Raw genomic sequence first — 23,628 nt, 5'->3', positions numbered from 1 at the left:
GTAAATAAATCCTTCCAGATTCCAGTTGCGCAACCAAAGGAATTCAGCAAATTCCCATTTTTCCTAACTGTAACATGCCTCTGTTTTAACACACTTTAAATTGGCAAATCCTGTCTTACACTGCCTTGACAATAATGGACAAGGCATTTTTATTCTGGCTTGCAAATAGTTGTTGTGCTTGCTACCAATGTCTCAGCTCTGTGACCATGCGGCTGCAGTAATCTCTACGCTGACTTTCCCTGTGCCGCCTTTGCATGCGTCCGATTCATCTCGAAGAGCAGCGAGTTGTTTCCAAATCTGTAGCTCTGGGGTTCGGTGGGACATCAGCTCAGCCCTTTGCTTGGATCTATTTGCTTTCACATTTGCTTCCTCCTCTGGAAGCAACTGCACCCTGCAGTGCTCCGTTACGCTGTTCAGTATCTGTGTTGTTAGGTGGAGGGAAAAAAACCCCCCAACATTCCGCATCACCAAGAGTCTGGCTCTCACTGCTAGCCCATTGCTGTTTGTAATTTTATAATTGCATAAGAAATTAAACCTGTGTTGTGATAAGTATTTTGCGTCTTCCTCCTTTTGTTTGCTGCTTGAAGACGGGGCCAGATAGCGTAAGGGTGACACTACGTGTGTCTTGTACTCTCTGTGGCCCAAACTAAAATGCTAGTAGTAATAAACCTTAGTCGTAGCTATGCGACGTAGCAGCTCTTGAAAGACACTGTCAGCATGGGTTTTGCAGAGACCAGGAGAGGACCACGTGAGTTTCTTCTGGCACGCTTTCTCTAAAAGTATAATTTTTCTCCTTGTTCTTCCTTAGATCTTTTCTGGGGGTACTCACACTGGTGCATCTTTCTGCTTGTTCCTCAGGTGAGTTTAGATATCTAAACTTTCTTTATTCTTTTATGGGTTTCATCTGCAGTAGTGTTTTTCAAACATGCACCCCATGTAGCTTTGTTCTCTTTATAAACTCTTTGCTTCTCGCCTTCAAGCCCATGGAGTGAGCTGGTGTGGATGGGTGACGAGGCGCCTCCTGTTTTTGCCCCTTCTTTTTATCTTGTATGAATGCTTTCCTCTGCAAAGCCATCATGAATGTTCTGGTGAGGGTGGGAGAAGTCTTTCTGCTGCTACTAACGGTGGAAGAGCATGCAATGATGGGACCCTCCTTGTTTCTCTTCCTGACTTCGTAGAGAGACCTTGTAAAGGTGCAGGCGTCTCCTCTCGTGGATCTAGCTCTGGTGGGGAATGCTGCCCGGCTGGCGCTGCTGGTGTGTGTTCGTGCGCTTCAGGCAGAATTGGCGATGTTAGCTCAGATGAGCGATTCTAAACTGTTCATTCAGCTGCTGGTGACGTTTTTCCTCCTCCTCTTGCCTGGAGCGAACTAAGGATCTGAGACAGACTATTTGCTGGCAGATTTAGTATGTGGCAGCAGCTTCCAGCCAAGGTGGTCGCGCTGACAACTCTTCCCGTCCCCAAAGTCCTGGATGGATGGAGTCCTCCAGACCTGCTGATGCAGGGGAAGGTCTGACTGCCCCTGCGCTCCTGGCCTGCCCAATGCATAAATACAGATTGCCATTTAGAAATGGAAACGGCTCTCTTTGCAGGGGAGAAGTGACTGTTTAATGACATCGAGCCAAACAGCAGCAGCCACAGTTTGCTGTTTAAGGGCCGCCGCTTAACGCTAAATATGATCAGCCTAGGGAAGAGCTTGTGGCTCCAGAGGAAGTCACCAGAATGCAGATACTGGGCACCAGGGGAAGGGAGGAAGATGACTGTGTACAAAGGCGCAAAAAATAAAGACAGGGCAAACCAGCTTTCAGTTGTTTGCCAATAAATGCTGGTCAAGAGCTTTCAGGTGGGTGTTGACTGTATTTAGGGTCTCTTCTCGTGCATGTGCAGTTCATCATTAGGTCTCTAATTCTCTGCCATTTTTCCCATCTCCACCTATTCACAAACTAAAGATCAAGAAGAGGTTATCTGTAAAGCAGCAGCTCCCATACTGGAGCTAGTCCCAGGTCTCATCAGCCACTGAGACTCGAAAACTGCTCTGCCCTTCAGGGATGCATCAGAGGCCTCCAAAGTAGTCTGAGGCTGACAACGGTTACTTTGCAGCTCTCCTTCTGGCCTGGGGTGGTTTTGTTGTCTTGGTGGTCTTGTCAATGAAGCGTTTCCTGCGTCAGGCTGGTGGAGTGGGCTCGGAGAGCTTGGGGTTGGTGTGACGTAGTGCGAAACAAGTCAGCAGTGTGCCAGCTTGCTGGCTGCGAGCGGCTGAGATGCCGCTGGGAGACGGTTGCGAGGCTGTAGCTGTGTTGCAGGCACCTGTTGTAACCTACAGTCTGGGCAGGTTCCTTAAGGTACGTGATCTCTAGAGACAGGGATCATGCCCTCCTATCGCTGCTTCTTCTCTGATTCCAGATCACGGCAAAGCACCAGGAAATGTGAATCTCTTGGCAAGAATATTCTCCAGTGAGCCCTCCACCAAAATTCGAAATAATGAGTCAAAACCACGAGACGGGCAGCTGCAGTTCCACTGAAATGGGCAGCCTCGCATCTGTCTGTGCTGTTTCTGAGTCTGGCCCTATTAAGCGTGAATTCCCAGCGAAGGGACTGAGAAATCTCATCTCCAATTATTTATCCTATTACAAGGGCAGGCATACTCACGTCTGCTTTCCCCGCTGGCCCGCTTTGTCTGCGGGTGGTGAGCAGGCTTTTGAGTTCAGCCGCGTCGTTTTGTTTGACCGAGAGACCAGGCACCGACGCTGCTTTTCCTTGCTTGTGACCCAGGACTCAAGTCCGAGATGAAATGGTTCAGGCAGGACCACAGCTCGGGCGTCCTTGCCTCGGAGCCCGCACCGACTGCGGCGTTTCTCCTCGCGTCCCGCAGCGGCCGCCGGCCCCGTGCAGCAGCTCTCGGCAGAGGCAGGCAGCGCGCAGGCTGCGTTTTCGGCCACGGCTCTGCCAGGCGCTCGGCAGAGGCTTCCTCAGCTGATTAGCGGCGTGATGTGAGCTAATGAGGGTTTTCTGCTCAGCCAGCCGGCGTGCAGGAGACCTCTTTTGCCTGCCCTTCCAGTACCTTGTTACGGTGTGGTTTTGTTTTTAACCAGTGAGGTTTTTATTAATGTAAAGTTGCACAGTGAGATTGTAATAAAGGAGTCAGAGCTCTCTAAGTCCGCAAAAGATTATCGCGGCTGTAAAGCGGGCTAGAGGACTTTGCCAGTATTTTGATGTCCCGTCCCGTCCCCCCCCCCCCCACTGTTTTCCAGGGGCAAGAAAGGCGTTGGGAGGGAGCCCCAGCCTTGCGTTTGCACGTCTCCGGGAACGGCCTCGGGGACCGGTGATCCGGCGCCCGGATCCGCCTTGGCCCGCGAGGTGGGTAGGAGACCGCCGTGTCCCTCCGTCCGTCCGCCGGCGAGGAGCGGGCGACGCGCGCGCAGCCCCTCGTCGCCATCCGTGACCCGCTCCCCTCGGCAGCTCCCGACAAGGGCCGATAACTTATTTGATCCGCCGAGGCCAGCTAGCGAGACGTCCTGGCGGGAGCGCGCGCGGGGTTTATCGCGGCGAAGGCCTTGCTGGGGGTTGGAGAGGGCCCGGCGGCGCGGGCTCCTGCCGGCGTGCCGCCGCTGGGCGGTGGTGCGAGGCGCCCGGAGGAGACATCCCTGCTCCTCGGCCCGAGCATCCCGGCTTTCCCCTCGCAGCGTCCCTCTGCCCCGTTCTGCAGCACAACCGCTGCGGTGCGTTCAGTGCGGGCTCGGGGCGCCTCCTCTGCCCTGGTGCACGGTGAGTTGGTGCAGGACAAGCCGGGGAGGAAAAAAAGCCAAAAACTAATTTTGGTTCGGCGGAAGGGGGTGAGGACCCTCGCCCGGCCGCCCTGGGCTGCCGAAGGAGCCCGTCTGCAGCCGTGCCGGGCTGCAGGGAGCCGCGGTGGGGCCAGACGCTGCCTGTCGAGCGGCTGCGGTTAAAGCCGTGTTTCTGGGCATGGGGTTTTTCTTGCCGATTTGAGGACCAGCTGGCTGTGTTTTCCCCAGCAGATGGTTCGGCGGGCTGGGCCGGCGGCGGAAGGAGCCCTGCCGGGAGGGGGCAAGGCGAAACGGCGCGGAGCTCCTCTTCCCTCTGCCCCCGAAAGCAATGTCGTAAACAGAAGCAGGGAGGCAGAGCTGGCCGGCTTCATCTCTCTCCTTTTCGACATTTCGGATAGGAAACAGCCTTTCACGTCTCCCAGGGCGGGAGGGAATTTGCATTTCGTAGAGGTCAGGATGCAACTAGTTGTTTTTACCAGCTGAAATCGGTTCTTTAAAAAAAAAAAATTAAGAAATAAAAAAACCTGTTTGGAAATAAAACTAAAAGCCAGCACAGCAAGGTGGCCTTCCCGGGCCCAAAGTACCTGCTGCGGTCGGCCCGCCTGCTCCCTGCCGCTGGAGGGGGCCGAACCGCGATGGGGAAACTCAGTGATCGTCTCCGTTTAAAACAAACAAACCAAAAAAAAAAAAAACCAACAAAAACCAGCCTCCCTTATTGTTCCCGCTCACTGCAGCGCGAGGCCCCGGCAATCAAATTGCGCTTAATAAAAAGCCTCTGGCGGCTGGGAGCCTGCTGCTGCCGCTGGCCGGGCGCCGCGCTCACCACCGCCTCTTCTTCAGCGCCCTGCCGCGCAGGCCTTTTCGGGAGTCATCCACGGTCAGGTTTTGGGGTTTTTTCTTTCTTTTTTTAACTTGCTTTTTAAAGAGAGGTGCAGCCCCAGGGACGGGCAGAGCGGTGGCGCTGGGTAAGACAAACAACAAAGAAAACCAGGTGGAGTGAAGAGGGGGGATAAATAAGGAAATAAATAAGCCTGTTTATGAAATGAAGCGGCCGGGTAGGAGAATGATCTCCGGGAAGAAAGTGGCTCCTGGGGCTTTTTATCCCTCCTGTTTCTTTCCCCCCCTCCCTTCCCTCTCTTGAGCCCCAAAGCAGCCCGGCAGTTTTGGTGCGCCTCCCTCCTGCTTGGCTCACGCGCCTCCGGAGGGCCAGGAGATGCTTTTCCTGCTCCCATCTTCGTGCCTATAGGCAATAAATATATAATTCCCTTATTATTCAATTAGGAATTTAACGCACAATCAGGTGATTGCTTTAAGAGGATTTCCTACAAGACGGGATTTGAATACCCGGGCTACAAGTAATATATTCCCTTAACTGGTTTATTCCTTTATCAGATTTTTTCCCCTCCCCTAAGCACTTTAACGCATTTACTTTCCCGGCGTCACCACTCTTCTCGCTCCTCTTCCTCCCTCCCCGAGCTTATGCAAATCCCCGGTAAGGCGTTTAACGCGCCACGCGCGCCAGCAGCACCACGGGCTTGGCGCTGGCGTCAGGCTTCCTGCGTGCCCCGGTGCCCACCCCGCTGCGGAGGAACGGGCCGGGGCAGCGCGTTTCGGTTAAGCCAGCCGCCTGGCCGATTGCCGTGGCGACGCGTGCGGTGCTGCCTGGCGGCCCTCGCCGCTCCCTTTTGCTTTCCGAGGACGGTAGCAGCCGCCGATGCTTCCCGCCATTCGTCTACCGGCCGGGTCTGGAGGCACCTGCCCGGCTTACCTCGGTGGAGCGTTCACTCTGAAACCTACAGACAACCACTTGGAACCCCCTGAACAGGGGAAGGGGCGATGAGAGGGACAGAGCATGCTAAGACTGGTAGTAATACAGTAATAACCAAAGGGGCCGTAGTTCTTGTACATCTGTGCCCTCATTTACCTAAAAGGAGCGCTGCAAGCACGGCCCAGGGTGCAGAAGGCTCAATAGCGGTGGGTCCCATCTGCCCTCTGGGAACCGGCTGAGGATAACTAACTGTTGCCAGTAATTATTACCACTATGAGGGTAATTATTTCTGGGTTTCACCCAGATCCCAAGGGAAGAGAGGATTTCCCTGAGCCGCCTCCGTTTCCCACGGCCGGAGGCGCGCAGGCCCCGGCAGCGCTGAGGCTGTGCTCGCGGCTGCAGGCGAGGTCTTTTGTCATCCTCGTGCCGGGGGGGGGGACGTTCCTGGTGGGTGTCACCACTCTCTGCCTTCAGAGAAAATCTCTTTCTCGCAACCTGGGTCTTTAAATAGCCCAGATCCGTGGGCGAGAGCTCAAACTCGGGCCCTGCCGGGCCCTTTCTCCCGCTGCTCCTGCTGCTGATTGTCTCCTTTTTTCCCCCCATCTTGCGGCTGTGCTGTGCGTGTGTGTAGCAATTATGCAAAGTTGCAATCAAGGAACTGAATTAGCAGCTCATCTTGGATTAATCAGGGATGGATGCAAATCTGCTCCAACAAGGAGGGGGAGGAAAAAGGCTCTGGGTATCCTCTGCGGGTTTCTCCAGCTCTCCCGGGCTGGTTTAGCTGGTGCGGGGGCGGGAGGGATGCGGAGAGTAACCCTTTGCAGGAGAGAGTCTCTGAATCACGGCATCTGGCTGAAAAAGTTTGTCCTCAGCCTCGGTGAGCAGCTGGGACCCCGAAGGTGATAAGCTCGTCTCTGATTCAGCCCCTCTGTCCCCCAACGCGGTGGGTTCAATCCAAATCCTTCTGCGAAGCCCGGGGAAAACACGGTTAATCCTGGCGCCTCGGGGGCCTAACTGCCTGCCAGGGCTGGGGATGTCTGCTCGCCGGCAATCGGATTGTGACAAAGCCCCTCGAGTTGCCTTTAACGAATTCCCTGGCTCTTCCGCGTTTCTCGCCGGCGGCGGTCACCCCTCGAGCGCGACTCCGGCCAAGCGGCGACGCTCGCGGCTCCTCTCCGGCTCGTCGTGCAGAGCCGGCTCGGCGGCAGGCGCCCGGGGACGCGCGCGGGGCGCTTGGCCGGCTCCGAGGCTCTTTAAAGGAGTGTTTTGCAGGAGGGCTTGCGCGAGCGCGGGGGAAGCCTGTGCGTTTCCGTGGGTGAGCCGAGGCGGGACGGCAGCGCTGCCCGCGGGCGCCGAGCGCGAGACAGAGCCCGCGGGTCCCCCTCTCCGCCCGCTCGGAAACCGCAGGTACGATGCAGCCATGCATTTGGGGCAGAGGGGACGGGGTCTGGGCACAGCCGTGACACGTCCGTCCTTTCCTGCGAGTGCAAGCAGAGTTTGGGTAGGGAATCGGTTTTTTTGGGGTTTTGGGTTTTTTTTTTTCTGCAGCGGGGTTTCTGCAAAGCGGACACTGGAGGGGATGGCTTGTTTGTGTGTCCCCCGGGATGGGGACAGCGGGGACGAGCTGTCCCCGAGGGGAGGCAGGCAAGTGGAAATCAGCTGCTCAGCGTGATGGGACAGAGACCCCGAGAGACCTCTCCTTTCCCTCCCCTTGGCGGCAGCAAAAATGAATTAAAACCAACCCCTCTAGAAGGGTGAGAAAAAAGACACACAGGGCGTTTGTCCAGACCATCCCTAAATCCCAAATCTAGCATCCCTGAGCCAAACGAATCAGCATCGTTTTATTCCAACGCTGTGGGACGGATCAGGGTTTGACCAGGTTCGGGAAAAGCGAGGGGACGCTGTGATGGGCAAGGAGCCGTGGTGGCGGGCCAGGAGCTCGGCAGCTGGCTCCCGAGCTGGGCAAACCCCTGCTGCGCAGGGCTGCCGGGGGGGCCGGGGCAGCCCGGGGCAGGGGTCTGCCCTGGCCGGGGCTGCGGGACAACTGCCGAGAGGCAGGAAAAAGGAGAGAAGCCAAAAAAAAAAATCCCTCCAGGGAACAGCAACAGAGCCCGACCCGTGCTGGGGGCGGGTGGGAGATGCTCCATGCCCCGTTCTCGCCACGTGGCATCGTTTGACCACGGGCTGCTGGGAGGCGGGGGAGAGCCCCCAGCAGGGGGTCCAAAGCCCCTTGGGTGCCCAAGGAGCTGGGGGCGAGCGGGGTGTCGTGGCCGGGGCCGGCTTGGCCCTCCCACGCGTGGAGCATCGCATCTGGCAGGTTCTCCCGGCTTTGCAAGTGGGTCAAGCAGAAAGCCAAGGAGCGTTCAAGCTCGCAAACCGTGAGCGAGCTGCATCGGCCCTAAATTATTCACGTCCAGGTGAAAAATTTAAGAGCCCAGCAAAACTCAGAGGGAGAGACCAGATTAAGGGGATCCCTGAATGAACCCCCGTCCTCACCAAAAACCCCCATCGCAGCTGCCAAAGGCGCCTTGGGGGCACTCAGCCCTCCGCCGCCGATGCTCTGCCCGGTCCTGGCTCGGGGGGGACCCTCCAACCCAGGCGCGAACTGGGGGCTCTCGCGCCCGGGAGGGTTTCTCGCCCCGCTTGGCTGGGCTCCGGCTTCAGGCCCTCGCCGTCGCACTCAGCAGCCGTGGCGCTTCTCCCGCGATAAATCATCCTTAGCTGAGCTTTCAGCTCCATTAAGCTCGGTAAAAGCCCCTCGGCAGCGCCTGACGCATCCGAGCGGGCGCCAGGCTTCCCGGGGAGCGCCCTGGCGAAGCGTTCGCCGGCCTCCATCAATATTTACAAGCCCCTGGAAACCGCTGCGGTGGCCGAGCCCTTCATGGAAAGCGCCTTCAGCCGGAGCGCCGGATGCGAAAGCAGAGCCGTCCCGCCGATGACCGAAACCCCAGCGGCGCGGGCGGGAAGGGAAAGCTCCTCCGCGCCGGGCGCGGGAGGCGCGGGAGCCCGCGGGGCCGGAGGGAGCAGCAGGGACGTTGGCGCCCGGGTGCGACCTGCTGGCCCAGGCGCGGAGGACGGAGGAAGCGGTGCGGGCAGCGGGGCCGTGGCACGCCGGGCCGGGCGGCAGCCCTGCGCTGCGTCGCCCTCCCGCACCGTTGCTGCTTTGCAAAACGCTCGCTGGGCCACGGGGGCAAGGCTCGGCCTCAGACCCGGCTCGGGCCGCCCCATCGAGCGCATCCGGGTCCCTCGCTTGGCAAGTTCCTTGTGGCCCGAAGCACGGCTTGAGAAATCATGGCCTGGGGGGGCCATGGGGCGCCGGGCGCCGGGCCCCAGCATCCCCCCCAGCCCTGGGTCCGTATCTGGGGCTTCAGGAGGGGGCATCCGAAGGCGTTGGGGGGGCCTGGAGGAGCCGGGTTCGCGGCCCCGCAGCGGGGCAGCCTGCAGGCTTGCTCCAGCTGGATTCTTTGGTGTCTAATAGGGTTGTGCTTAGCCCGCTCTCCCTCGGAGGTGGTGCCAGCACAGTCTCTCCAGGCCATCGCTGCGAGAGTGTCATGTCTTTGTGATGTCTTCTCTGCTGTTAAACTGGATGGAGGGTGAGAGGGAGCCCAAACACAGCAAAATCACCCCCTCCCCATAGGAACAGAAAAGGTCATTTAAAAGTATCCGTTCCTGGTACTGTTAGCATCCTCTCGCTAGGATAAAGGTGGCCTTCATCCCAGGACCCGCCTCGCTGCTGGCCTGAAACCCTCCACCGTGGTAAAGGGGAATTTCTGAAGTGGCTGAACGCTGCGCCTGTTTTATGAAATCCTCCGCCGCCGCCAGCGCTCTGCGTGGCAAACCGCGGGGCCGGCCCTGCAAACACAGCGCGGGAGAAACCAGCAGGTCCCAGGTGACGCCGAGGGCATGTGGGGCTGAGGTGCGTTTTAGGGGCTAAAGGGATTTTTGGAGAGCCAAACTGTTCTTGCCTGGGGAGAGGCAAAATTCCTTGGCGTAAACCAGGCGCTATCAAATTAGAGTGGAACAAATCCATCCAAAATGGATCTGTCCCTTGCAGCCTGAAAAAGAAAAGAAAAGAAAAGAAAAGAAAAGAAAAGAAAAGAAAAGAAAAGAAAAGAAAAGAAAAGAAAAGAAAAGAAAAGAAAAGAAAAGAAAAACCTTTTCACTAGTGCATTGAGCCCTGCCTGTGCTCAGCCAAGGGGGGAGCAGCGAAATGAGGGCCTCACAGCTCCCTTGGCCTTTAAGAGCTAAGTGAGGTAGTAGGTTGCTCTGAGCCAAACTCTGACTGTTTCAGCCAAGGAGAAAAGATGGAAATTTCCACCTGGCTCATCTTTTTCCCTTGAATGAATTTGCTGGAGACCCTTTGCTCAGCTCTGCTCCCAGCAAAAGGTGACTGAGGAGATGCAGCCTGTTTTGTCTCTCTAATTTCCTCTGGCATGAGAGCCAGCAGCGCATCCCACCGGGCCACGCGCTGATTTATTCAAGGTGGCATTTATTGACTGGGAGAAGATTGTAATTCATAGCCTGGCTCCTTGCAGTTGCATGCAAGGAGGGAGCAGTAACTCTTCCCCTTCCTGCTGGCTTTTGCCCCCCTGCCCCCCCCCCCCCCCCCCAGGAAAGTCCTGGAGTAACCAGAAAGCACAGCGAACGCTGCTCCTGCGTGTAGCCAGGGTTTGGTCTTCTCGTGGCGTCTCTTCTCAGTCCTTCCTCTTGCAAAAGCAGCACTGGGCTGCAGCCCGGCAGGGGCTGCATCAAGAGGAGGCACTGAGAGCAACAGGAGATGGATGGGAAACGCGCAAGGTATCTGCGCAGACGCAGGAAAGAGATGCCCAGCCGGCGCCGAGCTGCGGTGCCGATGCAGCTGCAGCTGCAGCAGCTCCTGGGGCAAAGGATGGCACCTCGGGCCGCGGGGAAGGGCTTCGCCTTGTTTTCTGGAAGTCAAGGAGCAAAATAGCTCGAGCTCTCTGGAAAGCTGGGGGATTTCTGCACACCACCAGTCAGAGGGCATCGCACCCGTTCACCCGTCCGTCCCTCTTTGGGACAGTTTGTGCCGGCCCCGTTGGCCCCTCTTGTGCTGCAGCAGTCTGCAGGGAGGGGAACGCTCCAGCTTCCTATAACCAGACTAAAGCTAATGTAGTCAATGAAATTACCCGGACATCCTCCCCAGGACCTCACTGCGATGAGCTCCAGGCCTCGTGGAGTGCCCCTGAGAGCCTTTCTCGGTACCTAGGAAGGTACCTATGGGTGGTGCCTAGGGATGGTACCTATGGACGGTAGCTATCGACTGGTGAAGGAGCAGGAGACACTAAGCAGCTGGCAGCCACTTCCCAGCGGTGCTGGGGGCCGGCGGTGGCCCCGGGGCTTGGGGGCTGCGGGGAGAGGGAGGAGGAGGAGGTGAGCAGGGGAGGAGGCAGGAGGTGAGCAGGGGAGGAGGAAGAGGGGAGCAGGGGAGGAGGAAGAGGGGAGCAGGCAGGAGGGGAGAAGGGGAGGAGGAGAAGGGGAGCTGGGGAGGAGGAAGAGGGGAGCAGGCAGGAGGGGAGAAGGGGAGGAGGAGGAGGAGGAGGAGGAGGGGAGCAAGGGAGGAGGAGGAGGAGGGGAGCAGGGGAGGAGGCAGGAGGGGAGCAGGGGAGGAGGAGAAGGGGAGCAGGGGAGGAGGGGAGGAGGAAGGAGGGGAGCAGAGGAGGAGGAGGAGGGGAGGAGGAGGCTCCCTCTGCCTCTCGCTCTCCCTCTCGCACACGCTCGCGGCGCCGCCGGCTGCGGGTGGCGGCGGGGCCGAGGCTCCGGCATGGCCGGGCGGCGGCGGCGGCGGCCGGCGGCGGCGGCGGAGCCCGGGCGGCGGCGGGGCTGAGCGGAGCGGAGCGCAGGGCAGCGGAGCGGAGCGCAGGGCAGCGGAGCGGAGCCGCCCCGCTCGCCGCAGGTAAGAGGAGCCGCCGCCGCCGCCGCGAACCTGTTGGGCTCGGCCCCCCCCCGGCCCGGGCGCCTTTGTGCGCCGCGGACAAAGGCAGCGCGAGGCGCCGAGGCGGGAGCGAGGGGCTGGGGCGGCCGTGCCAGCCCGCCGGCGGGGTGCCGCGCGGCGGCGGCGCCCCCCTCCCCAGACCCCCCCCCGAGCGTCCCCGTGCAGCCCGCCGCCGAGCACCCTCCCCCCGCAGGCGTGCGGGCTGCTTGCTCCCCGAGGCACCGTCCCCCCCCACCCTCCCCCCCGCCGTGGGTGGCTTCTCCTTCGATCACAAAGAGGGTTTTATTTGATTCTCTTTTTTTTTTTTTTTTAATTGCGGCTTCGGCGCTTGCGAGGTGCCCCTGAAGGCAGCGCTGCCAAAATGCGGGTACCTTCTTGCTGGGCAGAAATCTCCTATCATCTCCCCCGGATGGGCAGTGGGGGGGGGGGGGGGCTGAGGGGGTCTGCGCTGCCCAGGGCCCTCCTGGAGCCGGGACGAGGAGGGGCAGCAGCCGCTGCTTCTGCTCTGCCCTGCAGAGCTCCGTACCCTTGGGGTCGTGGCTGCGAATCTTTCAGGCCGGGCTGCGACCGAGGAGGCCGCTCACCTCCGGGTGCTGCGGCCAGAGAGGTGCCGGGGCCCGATTCGCCCCCCGGGTGCAGGGGCGCCAACGCAAAGGGGCGGCCGGCTCGCCGCGGTGCGAGGGAGCAGGAGGCGAAGCAGCCAGGCGCTGGCGGGCTGGCTCCAGCACCGTGGCCGCGCACCGCAGCCCGCTTTGCTCCTGGCTCCCCTGGCTGCTGCTGTCAGTAAGAAGTTCGAGCCACATTAAATAAGAAGCCGTTGTAATAGGCTTATTCTCCAAGCAGGATTTCCTTACAAAAGCCTGCAACAGGCTTTCCAAGCGGCCTGGGAGATGGCTCCTGTCGGGTCCTACCACCTGGGGTGTCTCTAGCATCAAGTGTGTACGGGCCAGGCTTGCGTTGGCTGGTTTTCGTGCACAGTCCTTAGTACCGGGCGGAAGGGGGCCCACGTTGGGCTGACAAAGTGTGGCTCTCCCAAGGAGGGACGAGGCAGGCGTGTGTCAGCTCTGGCACCAGCTCCATCGGGGCTGGGCATGAGCCAGTGGAGAAACGCCTGGTCCTTGTGGGAAGCCAACAGAGGATGCGCCCGACTGGCTCCAGGGCAGGGATGCTGCCTTTGGTTCTGGGGGGTCTCTGTGTGGGGAGAACCAGCTTCTGGCCTGATTTGGGGCCCTTCAGCACCGCGGGCTCTGATACAGCCCTGGGTGCAGGGCTTACTGCTTTGCAGGTGCAGCAAGGCCCTGCAATAAGCAAATATATTCTGGGGCTGAGGAAAGAAAGGGGAGAAAATGTAAAAAGTGAAATCTCAAGTGATATCCGGGGTCAGCTGCATGCACACAAGTCTGTGGGCAGCTGCGTTTGCAGCCCACAATTTTCCTGTCTGTTCATCTTGTACGTGTCCTGGCAGCTTGGAGCCAGAGAGGCTCTGAAGAAACCTTTCTGCTCCTGCAAACACCACAGCTTGCAGAGAGACAAGACAAATGACTTTAATTGATTTTTCCTCCCTTGCTGGCCTCGACCTGCTGGCTTGAAGGAGGTTTTATTCCCAGCCAGATGGGTGGTCCCTGGCCTGGCTGGCGGCGGAGGCAGGCTGGCATCTAGTGACTGGTGCCGGTAATACAGAGCATCCCCTCCTGTACACCAGGGCTGCTCTCCACGGGGGGGATTTGGGCTGGGATAGACCTGAAAGGAGGAACCACATTTCAGTCTGATGTTGGTGGGGTCTCTGAAGGTTGCCAGATCTTTTGGGAGCTGTTACTGAGACGCAAGTTTGCCTGTTTGGTCCATCCCACCTCCGCCAGCATCGCTGTGCTCATTTGCTGGCCCATCTCATGAGCAGAAGGGTATCTCCCCAATTTAAGCCCAAGCCAGTAGTTCAGCCCCTACCCATGGTCAGTCAAGAAAAGAGCACAAAGACAGAGTTAACATGGGATGACACAGGCTCAGGGTGCGGTGAGCAAGGACTTCCCAAGGCAGTGGGCTCTTCCCTTTCAACCGCCCTCCGTGAATGGTTTTCACCCATTAATTTATCTAATTGCTTTTGGAAGTCATGCCAGCATTTGGCATTCACAGCATCCCGTGGTGAGGAGTTCAGCAGGTTAATGCCACTGCTGCTGATTTGCACTGCCCTAGTTTGGCCATGGACCCCAACAGTTCTCCACTTGCAGCCCAAAACCTCTGCTCTTGCTTGGAGCAGGATGCTTGGAGCAGGGGCGCCTGTCCTGAGTCGTTCTCATAAATGGCGTTCCTCCTCCTCCTCTGCTCTTGTGGCTCGCGGGCTGCTGCTGCTGCATGGCCTGCTGGGGTCCCCACTGTGCTCGATGAAAGCAGCCTTCCTGGAGGGGAGGATGTCGAGGAAAAGAGATCCTGGTTTCTTCATACCCAGAGTGAGGCATTGGTGGGACGGAGGAGAAGGAAGCCATGGAGATGCTTTTACTCCAAGCCTGAAGAGCTGAAGGTCGACAATTGCATCCCAAGGTCACGGGCAGCATGGGGACATTGCTGGGGTCACGGGGGTGTTGATGGAGAAGAAGCACCTGGGGGGAAGGGCTGAATGCTGCAGAAGCATCGTGCCCTGAGCAGGCACATCGGTCCCACTGGGGACAGCGGTGCAGCATGGGCCCTGAGCCACCGTGGCTGCAGCCGTCCCTTGCAGCTCAGTGGGGTGCAGCCGCCCTCTAAATAACAACCCTATGGTGAGGGCTGCAAAGAGACTGTGCCACCTATGTGGGGACACCTGGGACTGTCCCAGGCAGGGCGCGCCAGAGATCTCACCCACCCATGCTCCTGACTGGTGTCACTGGTCTCCTGACAGGTCAGCCACCATGGGCTCGGTGGGAGCCAACCGCTTCAAGGACACCAGCCCGGCAGGGACACCAGAGGGCAACGTGGTGATGAGCTTCAGCTTCGACAGCTACCAGCTGGAGGAGGAAGAGCTACAGGGAAAAGGGAGCCAGGCCAAGGGTGTCCTCACCTTCATGGAGCCAGGTAAGGGCTCAGCAGGGGACACAGCCATGCAGGTGACGGGCACTGCGAGGAACCCACTGTCCACCCAGTGCCAGCACCCTGAGGCTTGCGGATGGGAGAAACTCAGGGGAAGGATAGAGCTGCCCCACAGGGTACTTGCCACCAAGGGACAGATTTGGGAGGACAGCAGGCTATGAGCTATCTGCACTGCTGCTTTTCCACTTCCCAGCAGAGTGGGAACTTCCTGGGCTGCGTTTAATAGCCACAAATGGACTGAAACACCATAAAATTGCCTAATGCTTTTTTGGGACCTATTTGTGCCTATTTTAGCCTGCACAACATCCTGCAGCAGCAGATCCTGCCTTTTACCAGCAAATTGCACATTTACTGCCTTGTTCCTCCTGCCTGGCGCTCATGGCTCTCTGCTTGGCTTGTGCCCCCTGCACTCTCTGTCTTGCCCTTTCCCAGCTAGGCAGAGGCTGGACATGGGGGACATCTCCCAGGAAGCCAGCAGATTTGCACTGAGCCTTGCCCTGGCCCTCCGCTGCCCTTTTGCACCCCAGGCCACTGGTGTCTCTGCCTCCACATGGTCTTTGATGCCTCCTGTGTGTTGGGTTTGGTTGTTATGGACATGATCTGGCCGTGAGGCTATTCGGCTCTTACTTGAAGTTGTCAGCCAGCAAAGCCTTCTATTCTCCTACCTCCTGGGCCTCTCATTGAAACGCCTTTATTTATGGAAGGAATTTCTTCAGGCTAGTGCCGTTTATTAGCGCAAGCGCTGCCGGGTGCCCACAGCTCTCCTTGCTGCCAAAGCACTTGCTACTCATGGGGCAATTTTAGCCAGCCATGATACTCTCATTTGCCATAAAGGATCCTGACAGGGCTTTCCTCCAGTGGAGGAGGTTGGCATGAGACAGGCTCTGGGCAGCCAGATGTGCTCCCTTGGGACCAGACCAGCAGCACCAGCCCCGGGAGAGATGCTGCTCCCTGGGACAAGGGATGTTCCTCTGAGCTAAGAGATGTTATTGAAAAAAATACCCTGAACAATCCCACCCTGTCTCAGCTGGCTGCAGGGCTATACCACCACCAAGGGCTGGTTCCCGTGTGCAAAAGCAGCATCTTGTATTTGCAAGCAGGGGGTTTTGGCATGCAGCACGACCGTCAATTGTTCTCTCTCCTTCCCCTTTCAGGGACAGTTTCTGAGGACCCCGAGCCCCAGGACCGATACCACGGGATTTACTTTGCCATGCTGCTGGCCGGGGTGGGATTTCTCCTGCCATACAACAGCTTTATCACTGATGTGGACTATCTGCATCATAAATATCCAGGTAGGTCTTCTTTGGCTGCAGTGCTCTCAGCACGTCCCGGGCCTGCGTCCTGCATGCCATGGTGGTGTGCAGGGAGATGAGCCAGGGACAGGTTTAGAGGGCATGGAAAAAGGCTGATGTGGGAAGGCCTGCTTGAGCGGGTCCATGATTCGGGCTGATTTGTTCCTGTAAGTGAGCCATCTCCACACTAGAAAGGCTGCTCTTGGCTGAGCTAATGGTGCTGAGCGGGCTCAGAAGGGCACAACGGGCCCTGTCCCTAAGTGTGGGAAGAGCTGGGGGATGCTTCCTGCAGGAGCCAGGCCACCAGGCGGCCACCCCCAGCGCCCTGCCTCCTCCACAGGGACCTCCATCGTCTTCGACATGAGCCTCACCTACATCCTGGTGGCCTTGGTGGCCGTCCTCCTCAACAACGCCCTCGTGGAGCTGCTGAGCTTGCACACTAGGATCGCCGTAGGTGAGTGTGCAGCCCCACGCGTCCACGGCCAGTGCCAATCCCTCGCTTCCAGCCACTACCCACCTCTGTGTCCCCCCCTGCAGGCTACCTCCTCGCCCTGGGGCCCCTGCTCTTCGTTAGCATCTGCGATGTCTGGCTGGAGCTCTTCACCCACCGGCAAGCATACGCCATCAACCTCATCGCTGTGGGGGTGGTGGCCTTTGGCTGCACAGGTATGTCAGGGCGGCTGCCGGTGCAGATAGGGGACACGGACAGCCCTTCTGATAAGGATGGGAAAACAGCCCCATCCCAAAGATCCATGGTCTCTTGGGATAAACACTTGTTTGCCCATCCCACTGCCTGGTCCCCGAGCCCCTGAATCTGCATGAAGCACACTGCCCGCCCTTGGCATCACTGCTGGGGAGACGAAGCAGGAGGAAGGAGCGCAAACAGCTGCAGCCAAGGGCTCCTTGGGATGGGACCACCCTTGTAGGGCTTTTCTGCTTTTGGGGCTGTTTCTAGCCATTTCACGATGGCTGTGTGATGCTCTTCGCTCTTGCGGTGTGGGGCATGTTCACTCCTCCTCTTCCTCTGGCCACCAAGTGTCGGGCTTGCGACTGATCCCCCTCGCGCCTCACTCTCCCCATGGCAAGCCAGGCTCTGCAGGGTGTCTGGCGCCGTGATATTCCCTGCCGGCATCACTCAGGGTGGCTCCGTGCCCTCTGAGCTGCCCTGGCTTGATCCGACGCTGCTTAATCACATTGGGGCTCCAGGTCCTGGGGCAGGGACGGTGCTGGCTGGAGCACTAATCCTCTTCCTCCTCCTCTTTGCACATCTCTGTCTTGAAGTGCAGCAATCCAGCTTCTACGGCTACACCGGGCTGCTCCCCAAGCGCTACACACAGGGGGTGATGACGGGTGAGAGTAAGTACCCACGTACCGCCTGCGTCCCCGTGTGTGCTCAGGGTGGCTGGGCGCTCGCAGCGGAGTTGCAGGGGCTATGGGCACCTCTGCGTCCCCCAAGAGATTTGGTTATGGGTTGCAAAGTTGCTGGAGGTGGACAAAAGGAGGCCCCACCTGTGCAGCCTTCATGCTGCCCATGCAGGAGGTCCTCCGCCGTGGGATGGGTAGCAGCCAGGTCCATCTCCCCAAAATTGTTGCTGGCAGGTGCTCCACGTCCAGAGGCTGGCATTGCTCAGCATCGCATCTCTGCTTAGGGCCAGGCTCAGCCGGGCTTTCCCAGGGTGACTGTTCCTTGGTGGTGGAGGGCGCTCTCCTGACCATCCTGCTCTGGTTGTCCCACCAGGCACCGCCGGGGTCATCATCTCCCTCAGCCGTATCTTCACCAAGCTCCTGCTGTCAGACGAGAAGGAGAACACGGTCATCTTCTTCTTCATCTCCATCGGCATGGAGCTGACGTGCTTCATCCTCCATCTTCTGGTGAAGCGCACCCACTTTGTTCGCTACTACACCACCAGCTCCCGCAAGGGCCTCCCCGAGCCCAAGGGAACTGGGGACTGCGGGACAGGGTACCGGGTTCACCATGATGTCACCGCTGAGGACATCCGATTCGTAAGTGCCCTGCTGCAGAGGACGGTCTGGCACAGGGACAGTGTTCCTGCTCTCCACTGTGGTCCCCACCATGCTCCCCTGCCTCAAGCCCACCAGCCCCGGGGCTCACACCTTGGGGCTCATCTTCCTCTGTGCAGGAGAACAGGCCTCGAGGGCAGCTGGGATCCCCCACAGGCAGCCTGGGACATGAAGCAGAGCTGGCTGGTAGCGGGACCTACATGCGCTTCGACGTCCCTCGGCCCAAAATCAAGAGGAGCTGGCCAAGCTTCAGAGGTAGGTTCTGAGTGGTGGGTTTGCCTGACAACCTGGTCTGGCAGGCAGGTGGAGGGCACGGGGCATTTTTGCAGCATTTTATGGGGCAGAAGGCACTATCCACTACCCAGGACTTTGGGGGGCTCATTTCTCTCTGTGCCCAAGAATTTGGGGAAAAAAATCTCTTCCTGAGAAGATATCCCCAAATGTGCCAATGTGTGAGAGCTGCCACCTCACTGGCACGGTCATTTTGGCTCTGACTTTTGGGCGGAGGCTGACGGGAGGCTGGAGGAGGGGAAAGAGCTCTGGTTTATCCATTGCTGGCTGAGCTGCTCTGCCTTCTCCCTCAGACATGCTGCTCCACCGCTACGTGGTCTCCAGGGTCATCTGGGCCTATATGCTTTCCATTGCTATGACCTACTTCATCACGCTGTGCCTCTTTCCTGGGCTGGAGTCAGAGATCCACAACTGCACACTAGGGGAATGGCTCCCCATCCTCATCATGGCCATCTTCAACCTCTCGGACTTTGTTGGCAAGGTAGGAGAGCCCCACTGGGGCGACGCTGAGGAACGGGCTGAGAGAAGACCTCCCCACCTTTCCGTGGGGAGAGGAGCTGACTCCCTGCACCCTTTTTTTATCCTTTCCCTTCTCTGCTCTTTGAAAGCCTCTTGTCTTTATCAAGGGTCATCTCTGGCCCTTGGGTCATCTAACCAGTGTGAGGTTGTTCATCAGGATGGCCAGTGTCGAGATCCTGCATCAGATGCTCTTGTCTTCAGCAGTTCCTGTCCTCTTTGGGGCCACTGATTTGGACTCCCTGCCCCCCTCATCCATCTAGCCCTTGCTTGGCTTTCTACCCTAGTGTGGTCTCTCCCCTCCTTGGTTCAGATCCTGGCTGCCCTGCCTTATGACTGGCGAGGGACTCACCTCCTCATCTACTCCTGCCTCCGCGTGGTGTTCATCCCCCTCTTCATCATGTGCGTGTACCCCAACGGCAAACCTGCCTTTGGCCACCCTGCGTGGCCCTGCATCTTCTCCCTCCTCATGGGCATCACCAACGGGTACTTTGGCAGTGTCCCCATGATCCTGGCCGCCGGCAAAGTGAGCCCGGAGCAGCGGGAGCTGGCAGGTAGGGAGCGCATGGTGCTGGCGGGGATGGCTGGGGTTGGCTGGTGCAGGCGGGACTGGAAGCAGAGCTCTCGCAGGCTTCCAGGCGGCCGGCCCTGATGTCCCATGTCCCTTCCCCTGCAGGTAACACCATGACTGTGTCCTACATGACGGGGCTGACGCTGGGCTCTGCCGTGGCCTACTTTGCCTATAGCCTCACCAGTGCATCCCACAGTACCTGTTTCCACACCGAAACCTCCAACGGCTCCTTCACGGCGGGGTACTGAGCCCAGGCATGAGCAGGGCTGGTGGCAAGAGCTGGCAGCCGGGGGCAGGAACTCGCTGGCCCTGCTCCTGCCGCAGTCCCGCTGCCCCGCTCAGCCCAGACGCCCCTTCCCGTCCCGCCACATCCCCAGCCGGGGAGAGCAGCATCGCGGCGCTGAACGGGCTCAGGTGCTGACACCTGCAAACACTGAGGACTTGGGAGGGGAGAGCAGGACCAGGAACGTGCCCCGAGGGGCAGAGACCGGCATCCAGCCCGGTCAGGGTGATGGCATCTGGGGCAAGCAATGCGTGGGTCTCGGTTGGGGGCGGGGGGGACGGTTCTGCCCATCCTGCTTGAGCTGAGCAGGAAGAAACTCTTGCAAGAGCTGCAAGGGGACAGGAAACCCCGCACCGGGCAAAGGCAGAGGGAATTTTTGCCCCCAGCCCTGGCTGGTCCCTGCCCCACGGCGGCTGCGGGTGTGCTGGGGCCGGCGCCCTGCTGCTGCCCCCGCGCAGGGCGTCCCGGCGGCTGGCTCTGGGGCTCGCCTGCAGCCGACAACGGAGTATGGGGAGAGCAGGGCCGGAGCGAGTGGGGGTTGGCGAGGAAGAGGAGGAGCAAGAGGCAAAGGAAACGCTCCTTCAGACCGTGGTGGGGCCGGGAAGGTGGATTTGGGCTTCTCTTGACGGTGCTGCAGGTTTTCCCTGAGAATGGCTTGAAATCATGACCCTCTCCAAGTACGCAGACTCCTGAAGACATGTGTAAAAGACCCAATTCACATTAACTGGAAAAAAAAAAAACAACCTTTTTTTTTTTTTTTTTGCTTCTGTCCTGCGTCTGCTTTTTCCCCTGTGTGCGAGAGGCGCAGGGGCTCGGCTCACCACCGTCTCCTCCCTGCTTGTCGTACCCGGGAAGCCAAGGCAGAGCGCGTCCCTCCCCACACCGGGGCACCCATGCAGGGACACCCGCCGGGGCGCCAGCGCTGCGGTGCCTGTGCGCTGCTGGGGATGTGAATGCAAGCCGAGCCAGTGCCTGGCAGGAGGGTTAGCTGGGAGGGCAAAGGTGGCACGTGCTGCCCCCCCCGCGTCCCTAGTGGGATCCATGTTGGTTAGCATCCCACCACTGCATGCAGTCAAAAAGGGAGCCCCAGGTGTCCACGTGATGGGGACTTCAGAGCCATGACAGTCCCAACTGTTGCCCCTATGGCTACTGCAAATGCAGCTCCTCTCTGAGCGCTGATGCACTCATTGCACCTGCCTTCTCATGCACTTCTTTAGCAGGTCCCTGCTCCTCGATGCGCCCTGGTTGCTTATCAGCCTGCTTAGCATGGCCAGCGCCACGGCGGTGCCTGCCAGGAGGCCATGCGGTACCCAAAAAGCGAGCGCAAGGCACAGCAGCAGCACCACCATTCTGCTGCTGGCGAGGGACCAGGAGGGCCAACGTGAGCATTGGGTGATGCCTGGTGGCCTGTCATGTGGGGCCACTGCAGTGTAACACACCTGGTCGTGGGGTCCGCTTTGTCACCTGGGGACTTGCTGAGGCTCAGCCACAAGAACAGGTCCCCATCGAGCTGCTGGCAGCTCGCAGAGCGCTGCTAAGGTGATACGGTGTTAACACCCCGATGGGCAGCAAGCAGGCGAGCAGAAACCATCCGGTTTCTCCGCCCCGGGAAGCGGAGCCCAAGGTTTGGAGGTGCCGAGGGGGCTGGAGAGGCAGAGGGAGCAGGGAAGAAGAAAGACCAGATGCTAGATCTCTTCCTCTCCAAATCGGTCCCCGTGGCCACAGTGCCCTGGGGAAGGGGGCCGCCGAGCCATGACCATGGCCGCAGGGGTCCGGGTCGGGCCGATCCAGAGCTGCCCTCCACTTGGTGGCACCTCTCCACGTCCCCGCAGACCTGAGCGTGGAGGTCCCAAAGCTTCGGGATCCAGTCCCGTCCGTCAGGAGACACCACAAGGGGACCGGCCAGGACCCCTAGGCTGGGGAGGGACGGACAGACGCCCCAGGGCAGCAGGACGGACACCAGGGCAAGATCTCAGCCGTGCGTGGTGCAGCCTCAGCCCACGGCAGAGCCACGAGCCGCCGCCGCCGATGCCGCCGGGCGTCTCTCTCCGCAAGCAGAGCTTTTCCCCGTCACAACACACGCGAGGCTCCGGCCGGACCAAAAAAAAAAAAAAGACCCTTGCCACCAAGGGAGGAAAAACCCACGCGGTCAGTAAAAGCGAGACAAAGAAAGATGCTTCGTTGGGTTTCTTTTTTTTTTTCAATTAATTTTTTTTTTTTTATGAAAAAAGATCACACGGAGTTCTCCAACAAACAGAATGCCAAAAAAATTGTTTTAAACAAAACATAAACAAAACAAAACAAAAAAAGACAAAAAAACCTGGCTCTCCTTTCCTCTCGATTGTCTGAAATATCCTTGTGTTCCATAGAAGGCAGTGGGTTTTAAGTGCTTTCTATTTAACATTAGCATAAAATCTCTCTCTCGCGCGCTCTCTCTCGCTCTTTAAAATATGCTCACACAATTTGCTTCTAGAAGTACAGTACACTTTGAGCGTGGGGGGGTGTGCCTGTTCCCAGATCATTTACAATCACAATCCAACAGGAAATAAAAAATAATATTCTAAACGTCAGACTGTGTTCATTTCTGTCGTTGACTTTTTTTTTTATAATTTCATATTTTTTTTTCACAGTTTTAAAAAGTTTATATTTATATATATATATTTATATTTATATTTATAATTAAAAAGTTGAATCCATTTAAAGACTTATAATACAGGAGGGCTAAAGAGTCTTTTGGTACATTAAAACTGTACAGTTTAGAACCGCTAACATCCGCCACGTCATGAGGCGCCCGTGGCCTGGGTAGAGATGGCATGAGTTCAGCACCATGTGGTTCTTCTGAAGTATGAGGGGTCACTTTGCGGGGCCGTCCCTCTCCCCTGAGCCCGGGCCTCTAGTGTCCGGTACGCCGGCGGTACCAGGGCGGATAGCTTCGGATCTGTCCTTGCGAGCGTCTCCCCACCGGGAGCTGGGTCGCCGCTCGCGGCCGAGCTGGGCCCAGCTCCGCATCCTAGCAGTCCGTAGTGCGAGTCGGTAGTTGCAAAGATCAGTGCGTCTTTTGGAGTTTTCTTTCGTTTAAGTGCAAGGATGTTGTGTCGTTGCGGTGGTCTCCTCCGGCGCCCTCCGGCCCCGCTCCCCTGGCCGGACGCTGCGTCGCAGGGTGCAATCCTCCACAGCTGCTGGTCCAGCGGCGGCGAAGCTGTGGGTCCGGCCCCCGCTCGGCGGGAGTGAGATGGAGGCTCAGCTCCGCAGGGGGAGGCGATGGACTCGGCTCCCCAGGAGCCACGGGGAGGCTGGCCAGCTGCAGGGAGGAAGCTTTACAGCTCCCCTCTCCCTATCCCAAGATGACAGTGTGGCTCTAGCCACAGAAATGCAGCTTGCGGGCACGGGGTGGGGCTCGGACGAAGGGTGAGGGCTTCTCCCCAGCTTCAGCTCCATGGCTCTGCTCAGGCAAAGCGTGAGGGGGAAAGCCGGGTGCGGGGAGGCGAAATCTCTTCTGCCAAGAGAGGTAGTCCCAATGGCCTGTGGTCTCCTCTGCTCCAAGCCCCAGGAAGCAGCTTTTCCCAGCTGTTTCCTTCCCTGCTTTGCTGCACACTCCAAAACGAGTTCTTTGTCCACCAAGTGTCACCACCTCACCATGTGCTTGCAGGCAATCTATCTCCCCCATCGTCCTTCGGCGGCTGGACAGAACAGAGGGAAAGGGGAGGTGGATCCAGACCTTTTGTTCAAGGCAGTGGGAATGCAGCCTCCAAGACCCCGCTGGCTCCTCTTCTGCCTGGCTTCTCCCAACCTGGAGAACCTCTCCTGCCGTCTTCATGCTCTGCTCCTTCGTGCTCCATATGTGCTGGGCCGGGGGCTTCCAGGGAAAGGGGACTGCGAAAAGGCGCTAAGAGGATCAAGGCGAGGCGCTGAGAGAGACTCATCTCCTTTCTCTTCCACCCTGTCCTTCCTAAAGGGTCATGCGAAACTAAGCAGGAATGGGAATATAAGGACGGAGAAGAGTGTATGCAGAAGGCTAGCTGGTGAACTTCCACATACAGGCAGCTTCTGGGTTAATGGGGGGCAAATGACACAAAAGGGATCCCTC

General features: G+C 58.6%; 1 protein-coding gene across 4 annotated transcripts; it reads left to right on the top strand.

The window, feature by feature from the left end:
• Nucleotides 1-822: 822 nt before the first annotated feature.
• On the top strand, nt 823-23,563 carry SLC29A4 (solute carrier family 29 member 4). Of its 4 annotated transcripts, none has more exons than XM_068908959.1 (11): nt 823-858; nt 14,379-14,551; nt 15,721-15,858; nt 16,199-16,312; nt 16,396-16,524; nt 17,140-17,214; nt 17,597-17,862; nt 18,000-18,135; nt 18,465-18,652; nt 19,001-19,241; nt 19,364-23,563. In XM_068908959.1, the coding sequence occupies exons 2-11, from the start codon at nt 14,389-14,391 to the stop codon at nt 19,504-19,506; spliced, it is 1,593 nt and encodes a 530-aa protein (XP_068765060.1). In that variant the 5' UTR covers nt 823-858; nt 14,379-14,388; the 3' UTR covers nt 19,507-23,563. The 4 variants fall into 4 exon arrangements, with proteins under 4 accessions (XP_068765060.1, XP_068765061.1, XP_068765059.1 ...); XM_068908960.1 differs by lacking the exon at nt 823-858 and adding an exon at nt 11,376-11,467; XM_068908957.1 differs by lacking the exon at nt 823-858 and adding an exon at nt 12,232-14,041.
• The last annotated feature ends 65 nt before the right edge of the window (nt 23,564-23,628 follow it).

The sequence above is a fragment of the Struthio camelus genome, chromosome 15 (assembly GCF_040807025.1).
Source record: "Struthio camelus isolate bStrCam1 chromosome 15, bStrCam1.hap1, whole genome shotgun sequence".
Classification (NCBI taxonomy): Eukaryota; Metazoa; Chordata; class Aves; order Struthioniformes; family Struthionidae; genus Struthio; species Struthio camelus.
The sequence above is the reverse complement of the archived record's forward strand: the minus strand, read 5'-3'. Positions and strand labels throughout refer to the sequence as shown.

Coding starts and splice junctions, on each gene's coding strand:
- SLC29A4 (XM_068908957.1), top strand. CDS start 13,803: ATGGCGTTCCTCCTCCTCCTCTGCTCTTGTGGCTCGCGGGCTGCTGCT. Junction 15,859..16,198: donor TCTGCATCATAAATATCCAG/GTAGGTCTTCTT, acceptor CCTCCTCCACAG/GGACCTCCATCGTCTTCGAC. Junction 17,215..17,596: donor GGGGGTGATGACGGGTGAGA/GTAAGTACCCAC, acceptor TTGTCCCACCAG/GCACCGCCGGGGTCATCATC.